This window comes from Mycetomoellerius zeteki, unplaced genomic scaffold, assembly GCF_001594055.1.
Source record: "Mycetomoellerius zeteki isolate Tzet28-1 unplaced genomic scaffold, Tzet1.0 scaffold113, whole genome shotgun sequence".
NCBI classification, from domain to species: Eukaryota; Metazoa; Arthropoda; class Insecta; order Hymenoptera; family Formicidae; genus Mycetomoellerius; species Mycetomoellerius zeteki.
The window spans coordinates 2128334-2138660 of NW_017256051.1; the positions used below are offsets into that span (position 1 = coordinate 2128334).

Below are 10327 nucleotides of genomic sequence, written 5' to 3' on the forward strand. Positions count from 1 at the left end.
TATACGCAATTATTTTCTTTACGGAAAGAACCGAGAAGCAAACGTGATAGGTTTTACGAACACGCGTGAATTTTTCCAAAATGAATTTTTCTACCCTTGAGAAAAAAACCGAAAAAATCCGCGGAAAAATTGGAGAAAAATTGGGTTTTTTCCGATCCTTTAAAACTATATTCAAGTATATCTTATTAATTGTTACTATCTTTCTCGTCGCGCAGAGCTTCTTCAAAGCCATATTATATATATTATTTATATAATATTAGATATCTATTAATTATATCGCATATGTATATTATACTCATTGCATACGCTACGCTGCAGTTGGTAAGCTGAATTATGATTGCACGTGCGCATCAAATTGGATGATTTACTACGCATATGATTGCCGAAAATTTACATGTGACATGCCGTATTGATGATACGACATGTCGCGTCGTGTTGCTTCGCCTATGAGGTGATGCCGACGTAAGCGATCAACTGTCCTGCCATTGGCCGAGAGATCGACAGGCCTCCGTCGAGCCTCCCACATATGTATATGTATACATGCATATGTGTACATGCTCTGACTCACGTACAAGATAAGTGTATAATGTTATCAATCCAACCGATGTAGATGGCAAGAGGAACTAAACTGCGTTTTGTGGACGAGAGCGGGGTCTAATTCTTATATTGTCGAGCAAACATACGGTATGGCATATATGGCACATGGTATCATACGGCGCTGCATCGATGCAGTGCGCGACTGCGAGGATTGCCTCTACTCGATCTGTAGATCTCTACTCGAACGGCACGTTCAAGAGCGTGACCTATGACGAATACGTACTCTACGTCGATTGGTTAAATTAAAAGAATAGGGAAAATTGTCAACGCGCGCGATGAAGAAATTTGTTTGTGCTTTACAAAGCTGGGCTTGAGTTCATTACTACTGAAAAATATCTTAATAACGGCAGAATAACGAGACGATTGTTTCAATGTCAAATTGAAAACGTTCAAGACTTTAGATATCAAGATTTGCTCAATGTAGAGGTTTCATCTATACGGATTAGCTTTTTGTAGCTTTTTGGAAATGTAATTATAACCAAAAGAAAATTCAGTTCACCCGTTGTCGAATTGCTAGAGGAATTTACTAAATTTTCATTTGATATGTAGGTGTAACGAGTTTGATAAAAAACAAAATTAAATTGAAAATGAAAGTCATACGCGGCATCCGTATATGTATATGTATATCTAATAATCTCGTCTTGCGACCAAATCGTAAAATTGCTTGCGGTTAAAAAAATATATATACATATGTGTGACATATAACAATATATAGCATTATTTCGTAGAGACGAATTATTTCATCTATTTTACGTATATCTATATCGAGTTATTTCTACAGAAATTTATTAGTACGCGCGCGCGTACTGATATGAAACTTGAAACTGTTTATAACGTAAACAGAGCGGTTCGCTTATTTGAATTTCGTTTATCTAAGCGATAACGCCTGTATTTTAATACATATTAAAAAACTCGTCGTTGTGTATTATTTATTCTAGATTCCTACGTTTTTCGTCCACAAGCTTTGCTATGTGCTATCTGACAGTTTACCAAGTGATATTACATCAGACGCGCGGTCTAAGGAAAGAAAGCGCGCATTTTAGAAACGCCGCGCCGGCGACTCTGTGACGACGCAGATGTTTTAATCTTTCCCTCTCCCGTTCCTTTCTCACTCACTCGAGCTGATCGATTATTATTGTTGAACGAATCTGACTTGATCGTTTAAGCCACATTTCCTAAAAGTGAGACGAGTATACCCAATCTTCACAACTATATATATATATATGTTTGTGTGTGTGTGTGTGTGTGTGTGTGTGTGTGTGTGTGTGTGTGTGTGTGTGTGTATACATACGTCAAAACTAATTTATGTGCGAGAGTGAAGTAATTTTTTAATACTTTTAGTATTAAAGCGCAAACCGAGCAATATACTATATAAGTTTTTAACAAGTCTAGAATCGCTCTCTTATCAAAGATCCTCTTGGAAGATTGTAAATTTTTAGATGAATAATGATGGGCGATGAGAGAGAGAGAGAGAGAGAGAGAGAGAGAGAGAGAGAGAGAGAGAGATATGGAACTTGATCGACAAAGTGGCAAAAGGATCGAACAAATACCTAGTTGAAAAGGTACGTTATTACAATATTATTAATCGAAGGCGTTTATAATGGAAAATGAAACAATTATCGTGTGTGGTGAAAAAACGTAAATTCAGCAAGGAACGTAAGTTTGCGGAGTGAAGTAAAGTTAAATAGATTCTCTCATCATACGGATCGAGAAACGAATGCAAAAAGCAGAGCAGCGTCAAAGAGAGGCGTCGACACGCGCGCGCGTGCCGACAGCTAGAAAACACCTCGTTTTCCCCGCCATTGAGGCACGTGCTCCACGCGCGTGCACCCACGAGATCTATCGATCTTGCTAATTGTGAGGAATAAACCAACTAATTGTAAGACTAGCGACGAAAGATCGCGTAATTGTCCTATTACACGCATTCGTCGTTATTGTTATTATTACTGTTGTTGTTACTACACCACCACCACCATCACCACCATTATTATTATTATTATTATTATTATTACTACTGTTGGAATTATTAACCAAGTCTAAGCGTAGTTTCCCTCTCTTCTTTTCTCTCTCGTTATTGGTCTCCCTCTCCGTTTCTCACTCTCTTCCTCTCTTTCCTTGTTTCTCTGCCTAAATCTTTTTCCCCTCCCTCGGCTAGCCCAGCCTATATAAACCCCCGGTGACTCGAAAGCATCTTCACTCTATACGAGAAGACAGTCTATGTATAAAGTTCCGAAGACGCGTATATAACTCGGTCACTGAAAAAGAGAGCGAGAGAGAGAGAGAGAGAGAGAGAGAGAGAGAGAGAGAGAGCGCGTGGACAAGCTCGTACGTGCAGTATCCTGAATTGAAACCGAAACGGTATTCTCATCTCCAGTGGAAAAAGACTAAAAAGAGCATCCTCCGACGCGTTTCGTTTCCCTGATCTGATCTCTTTGATCTGGGGTTTAACATCGTCGAATCACTCGCTGCGTTCGTCACGTTAACATCCCCGCGAAACTTGTCTGCAGTTTCTCGGAGGAAACATACGTGTCCGTTTCATTTCGCGCCGCTTGCGATCACGCTGCTGCTCACAGTGTGCACGCTCACGTATTGAACGCGCGCGTGTTTCGCCACGTGCAATTATTAATTTCAACTGATTTCGACATCGACGCGTGCACGAGGATCGAAGACGAGCACGGACAAGTCCACGCCAAGATACTGCAGGCGGTAATATAGTATAACTATATATAAATTCGAGAGGCGCAAGTTTGCGATCATCTCCGAGATCGAGTCGACTCTTCTCGTCGTTGCCTACGTACCACTACGTTACGTACAAATGGAAATGCAGTCGAATCCGCGCGCGAAAGCCAGTTATCACAATAACATGAGAATATTCCTTGTCTTCACCCTCGCCGTTACATTGTGCTACCCAGCTCTCATCGATACGGCGGTGGTCCGTTCCGAGGTAAGATCATCACACGATTGCATTAGTCGATCAACAATGAATTAGATTTGAATGTAAGGAATGTGCGCGCGCGCGACTGCAGGAAAAGAATGAATGAAAATTAAGTCTGACGAATCCAGTTTTTCCTATAATTGCTATTCGGTGATGCTGTTCAATGATGAGAGAGAGAGAGAAGAGGGAAGGGAGAAGCAAGAGAAAACAAATAGCGTTTTCGAGTGTAGTGGAACGAGTTTTAATCTAATCCGGGTCGGATCGGTGACGTTACATGCCTTACTTCGATTTCGGATTGGACGAGGTCATGATACTTTCGGGTCAAACACGGGTTAACCGAACTGAGTCGGATTCAAACCCACTGCACTAGTGCACTCGAAAACGCTAAAAGTTTTTTTGGCGAATAACAATTATAAATTGTGATCCGAAGTGAGTCGTTGAAACGGAAGTCATATTATGTGATCATTGTTCGCGCCTTTCTACGCAACACAGGCAGAGGGAAACAATGTTACGAGGATCTTTTTTTCGTGAAACGTCGATCGTAGAGTTTCCTTTACAATTACACATTCAGCGCGCACACCTAGCTCAAATACACACGTAACACGGCGCAGGCGCGGGCGATTCAACGTACATACATTTTGGCTGTGATGTATCTACATTGTAATCGCAAATAACGTAAAAGTTACAATATTATTATTAGGATGCATTTGGTATATACATATAAAAGACGCGCACACGTAATCGAATTGAACGAATTAATCGCCGCGATTTCAAAGTGCGTCACAAGATTGATCGAATGGTGTCGAAGCCGATGTGATTTCATTTTTTAACTTTGCGTAGTTATCAGATTCTATTCTGCTATTTAGATTCAACAAATAATTTCTCTGTAGTGATATATATATATATATATGCGCGCGCGTGTGTTTGTGTGTATTATACGTACGTACACATTATCGAGCATGCTGACTCGCTAGCGGTTCGAGTAGTTTCATTCATGAATTGAACCTATCGAGTCACGACTCACGGCTTCGAGAATGCCATGCTTGTCTTCTTTCGACATACGAGAATCATTCGCTATTTGATAAATTTTAAATTGAATCGAATGGTATAGGCGATTCGTTGTGACTTTACAATCGTTCTAAATCCCATAATAGCTACGAATGCAAATCGTAGGAAATCGCAACAAGATCATATGACGAATTCCTGGAAAGATATGCAAAGTCTAAAAGCAATTTAATTATATGTAGAAGACCATGGAGCACAATTCTCTCGTTCATTTTATAATTTTAATTACTTGGAAGAATTCAGTATTCACTCGCATGATTGTTGCTTATCAAATTAACATCGCATTGTTATTCGCAATTGCGATCGATTGTATCAACGTTCCTCTGCTTTCCAATAAACGCAAAGTGTACGTCGATCATTTGATTTTGAGACGCGCTTTTGAGTTGCGTGACCAAAACCATGTTAGTTGTATGTTAGTGCGTGTATGTACAATATAATATTATATATACAGGGTGTTAGTTAAGTATGTTGCCATACTCAACAGAGCGATTCTTTGGTTTATTTCAAGTAAAAAAGTCCATATAAACATGTATCCTAAACGGCTTAGTTTCCGAAATACAGGTGAATGTTCGCAAATGTTTGACGAAACGGTAAATTGCGTTGGAGATATCTTCCTGCATAAATATGCCTTGCTTCACGTGAGTTACCATTCGCACAACCGTAAACAAAGTGACAAAGTCAAAGTCAAAGTCACAAAATCAAAAATAGACTTCAGTTCTGATCTTTGAGCGTGTACGTCAATCTTTGAGAAGAAGGCTCGATGGATGTATCATGGCGCAACGTGGACATTTTTAACAATTCATCTAATTGTTTTATTTCATCAGAAGAACTGAAGCCTGTGTTTTTTTTGTTTTTGACTAATTTTTGACTAGTTCAAGCTGTATTTCTTTCAAATAAACAGATTATTACTACACGTTTTTTTATTTCCGAAACTAAACCGTTTAGGACACATGTTTATATGGACTTTTTTACTTGAAATAAACCAAAGAATCGCTCTGTTGAGTATGGCAACATACTTAACTAACACCCTGTGTGTGTATATATATATATATATATGTATATGTGTGTGTATGTGCATTTGTACAAAATTTTTCCTAATTACTCGTGGCCGCATCGAAAGAGAAATAACGATGAAAGATTTTAGAAGAAGACGATAAAATAATATCACACGAGGCAGTATCACGCTTGACACGAGAGGGGCTATCGAGTCCGCGGGTTTGTAGATAGCGCTTGATATTGGCGACTCTTCATTCAAAGAATGACGTTTGCCCATCATTCACTGTCTTGAGCGGTTAACGTCACTGGCGCAACGTGCGTCATTGCAGCATCTTTCTCCTCTCCTTCTTCTCGCTCCTATTCGCGTCAGTTTGCGTTGCCAGAAATGCACGAGATTTCGCAATATCCAACCGCGCTCTTAACTCAAAATTTATCAAAGTCGTCGAGAGTCCAAGTTTTTTTTTCTGTTTTACTATAATTTCCTTTGGAATTGATTAACACGTCACGTAAAAATTTATACATATACAATTGCAATACTGTTGCTATAATTAACTACAAACTACAAATATATATATTTATAGTGCGTGCGTGCGTATACGTACATATACACGCATTATATGGCATATACTATGTGATTGATAACTCTTGAACTAAGATTAATGTTACTGAATAAAGAAAAAAAAAGTATGATTTTTTTTCATCTTTTGACATTTTTGTGAGTGTATATAAGAATTTACGAAGATAGGAAGACTGTTTGAGATGTTTGAATTGGAATGAGAAAACCGAGAGTACGAGAGAAATACCTGATATTTATGATTTATTAAAAATTGTCAAAGAGAATTAAAGTCACGCTAGCTACATACGATGTGATATACATACTTTTTTCCCTCAAATTATCGATTTTGTAGGAAATAGAAAACTTGTGTAATAATTTTATATATGCTTCGATTTGAGTAAAAGCAACACGCGGTATTATACATATATGTATATCTGGTCGATCGAGTCTAGGGGTCCACAATAACTGAATCGTCAAATAAATTATACATATACGTTGTATATACGTTGAATAAATTTAAACATAAAGTTAAATATAAACATCGTATTGTCGCACTAAAGAAGAACGTACGAAACGGTGCGATATGTACCTATATGACCAATAGTTAGAGATTATAACTACAAGAGACGAGGTTTCTCTCGAGACGAGATGCTAGCAACTTTTGAATTTGTACGATTTATTCACATAAAAGCTAAGCGGTATATTTAATTAAATATCAAAATTAACGCTTTCCGTGCGCGCGCTAAGGAAAGTGGAAAATGATTAAGTCATAATGTGAATACGTTTCTAATAATAATAATAATAATTATACAACTCAGCAGTTTGGTATGTTTAATTGCAGAAACAGTTGCAGCGGGTACTGTTACGAGACTTTACAAACGTCAGGATTCCACGAGCTACAGAAGATAGCGATGAGGAAAACGCACCGAGACGAATTTGTCATAATGCACCCTGTGGATGGGCGGTCTACAATCCGTATACGCGTAACATTGAGTATTTCATGAGAAACACGTAAGTGTGTTTAGTGTTTTTTACTATATAGTATTGTATGTATATTACTATTAACTACGATAACTGAGATAATGTTAAAAGCATCTCTTCTCGAGAACAAATCTAGAGCGTAGCTAATACGATAAGATGAATAAATTAGAAAAAATTGCCATTAATTATGAATTTAATTTATGTAAAAATAACCATTTTTTAATTGTAAAACTTGAAAACTATAAAACGTAAGAGAAAATGTTTAGAGAGATACAGATAGAACTAGGATGCAGGACAGGCCTGCAGGATGTATTACGTCCGTAGGAAGAAAGATTGCGAATTACTTATAATTTCTTATATATATGTATATATATATACATATATAAAATAATTCTTCACTTAATTTGTACAGTTGTGAATGCCCGGATGAAAGTTACAAGTGCGTGCGCGTTGGAGACGATCTCTCCGCGAGTGCTTACGTCTACCGTTGCCGCCAAAATACGACAGCGGAGGACATCGAGTCTCCCTCTCCCGATGACACTCTCTGAGACGAGGTCGGCATTCTCTCGTCATCGGTATCTACTTGTACTACGTGTCATCGTGTCACACCAAATCTGCAGTTACCGCCATCGTCGTCGTGATCGTCTTCACGATTCGTCACGACTCCAGCTCTTCGAGTTTCGATAACATCTTTGATACACCGTACATTTTGAATGAAAGTGATCACCGTTTTATTACAAAGAAGATTGTGATCGAACGATTGTTACTCGCGACCGTGCTAAAGTGATCCTTATTATATGTTTTGTCAGAAAGTTGGAATTATTACATTACAGGTATAAACGTACGGCACACTACTATCAGGCGCGACAGCCTGGCCATGCGATAGTGCAGAATACCCTTCTAATTGTCCGAGTTGTTGGATTAACAATTTTACAATTAGGAATAAATTTTTCATACGATACGTGTGCGCGCGCACATACACACACACACACGTATGTAAAAAATGTTACATGTCATAGTTTTTAATACAATATACATAATTAAATTTTCTAATTCTTGGAAACTCGCTCTTGGTCGACGCTTATCGCATATACGATTGAAAACCTAACGAATAGCGGCAATTAAAAATCAATTAATTCATATCGCGTCATGTGGTTTATATATTTTTAATATCTTTATATATTTTCTACTTTTATTTACATTATTGCAATGTGTGATGTATTTCAATTTCAACTTTCATACTCATAGATGTAGTATATCGATTCAAACTCGTTTTCGAGAATCGATTTGTATGTAAAACATATATGCCACACCAATCTTTAAAATTCTCGCTTACTTTTAATTTACTCCTAACATGTAAAATTGTAAAATTGTTTATATTATTACATTTAGTCAAAAAGTAGCTACTTAGCCATTGCGATCAACATACAAATTTCAATCCTCGTTTGATTTGGCAGAAAGCGTAAAATTAAATGCATCAATTTGATATATTTATTAAATGCGTTAAATAGCTATAAAATGATACGGATGAATACGGGCTTTTGACAACATCCGCGATAGCACTTTTCCTTACATTTTCTTACCTTTCTTTGTACTTAACCAAGTATCGCAAAAAATAATTCTCTTTTTTTCGTATAATAATAGTAGTAGTAGTAGTAGTAGTAGTAGTATCGTAGCAATAATAATAATAATAATAATAATTTGATAATAATATAGTATTTATAACGAGAAAACTTATTACGGTCGCTTTATCTGCTACTTGACAATCGTGCGAGTGTCGATATATAAATACAAATATGATTGCAAGTTATTTTATCCGTGACCTTTAGCTTTAATCGCACGGGCAAAGTTGTCGAGCTACAAAACCGTGAACAAAGCAGATCGTAAACCAAATGTAAGCATCGTATCGTACAATCCTTCAAGCGCAATAAGAAGTGAAAATGAATGTGAATCAAATTACAACGTATGAACGTGCATGTACGTAATGAAAAATTTTACACGTAAAATGACATTACCGTTTTTGGTTGATCCATTTGGACATAATTATTTTGAAAGCTATATTGCCGACATATATATATAATATCGTTTACAGATTTTATTTTATTGATAACGTAGCGTGTATGTGTGTGTGTGTGTGTGTGTGTGTGTGTGTGTGTGTATGTCAAAAAAATTCAATTCGAAATTCAGAGCATGCCATGAAGTAAATTTCTCTACAGTATCGGTACATTTAGGTCTCAATCTCGACATGCAGCTGAGACCCCCCACAATTTCTTTTTATCCGGCTAGAACTTTAATCAGTGGCAATTAGTGCCAAGTAAACGTGCCTAACAATAAGAAATAGATCACAAGTATTTCAGTTTGTTGTATTCATACGCAGTATTTCACTTGTGTAACATACAGGAAATGTAAGTTATCTATTATTACGATTAAATATTGATATATCATTGTATAACTATATATTGTCTAATTTTATCATTTTTAATATAATAAAACAAAATTGCAAGGCTTTTTGCGACTTTTCATTTTGCGTAACACATCATTATTTCTCCTCGATATCATATCGCATATTCTTGCAAAAATAAAGCCTGAAACACAATGAAAAATACAATCAAGTGCAAATAATTTTTTACTGTTTATTACGGAGCAAAGGGGGTACTCGAGGATCACAAGTCCTCCTGTGGACATAAATTCCACATTGATGCGATTTCAGGCTTAATCGGTTCTCCGATTTTGAACAAAAATATGTTTAAACGGATATTTTGAAAAAAGTTATGATACAAGCATATACATATAAGAGGAAGAGCAAGCCAAGTTATACATATATGTGTATACGGAGCTATGGAAAAAAATTATCGATTAAAGTAAAACGATAGCTTTTCACTATTTAGTTTATTAATAATTTGTGTGCAAAATATATCAACATTAAATTATTATTTCGAGAGTAGTAAAATTGCCTGTACATTTTTATTTTTCATACACGTATTTAAAAAAATTAGCAATTTTTTGTAAAATACAGTAATATATAGTCAGGAGTCATCAGATATCAGGAAGACCACACTTTTCGTTTCATTCTCGCCTTCTCTCTCTCTCTCTCTCTCTCTCTCTCTTTCATTTGGTGTTGAAATATTAATTGACCGGATAGAAAAATAATGTACAAAGAAAGAAAAAAATAAATGGTGATATGTTTGGTTTAAATT

At 36.6% G+C, this 10327-nt stretch overlaps 1 protein-coding gene across 1 annotated transcript; it reads left to right on the forward strand.

Moving 5' to 3' along the window:
* The first annotated feature begins 2808 nt into the window (after positions 1-2808).
* LOC108727427 (uncharacterized) lies at positions 2809-8111 on the forward strand. The gene is made up of 3 exons (XM_018455555.1): positions 2809-3541; positions 6991-7160; positions 7543-8111. The coding sequence occupies exons 1-3, from the start codon at positions 3413-3415 to the stop codon at positions 7676-7678; spliced, it is 435 nt and encodes a 144-aa protein (XP_018311057.1). The 5' UTR covers positions 2809-3412; the 3' UTR covers positions 7679-8111.
* Positions 8112-10327: the final 2216 nt, after the last annotated feature.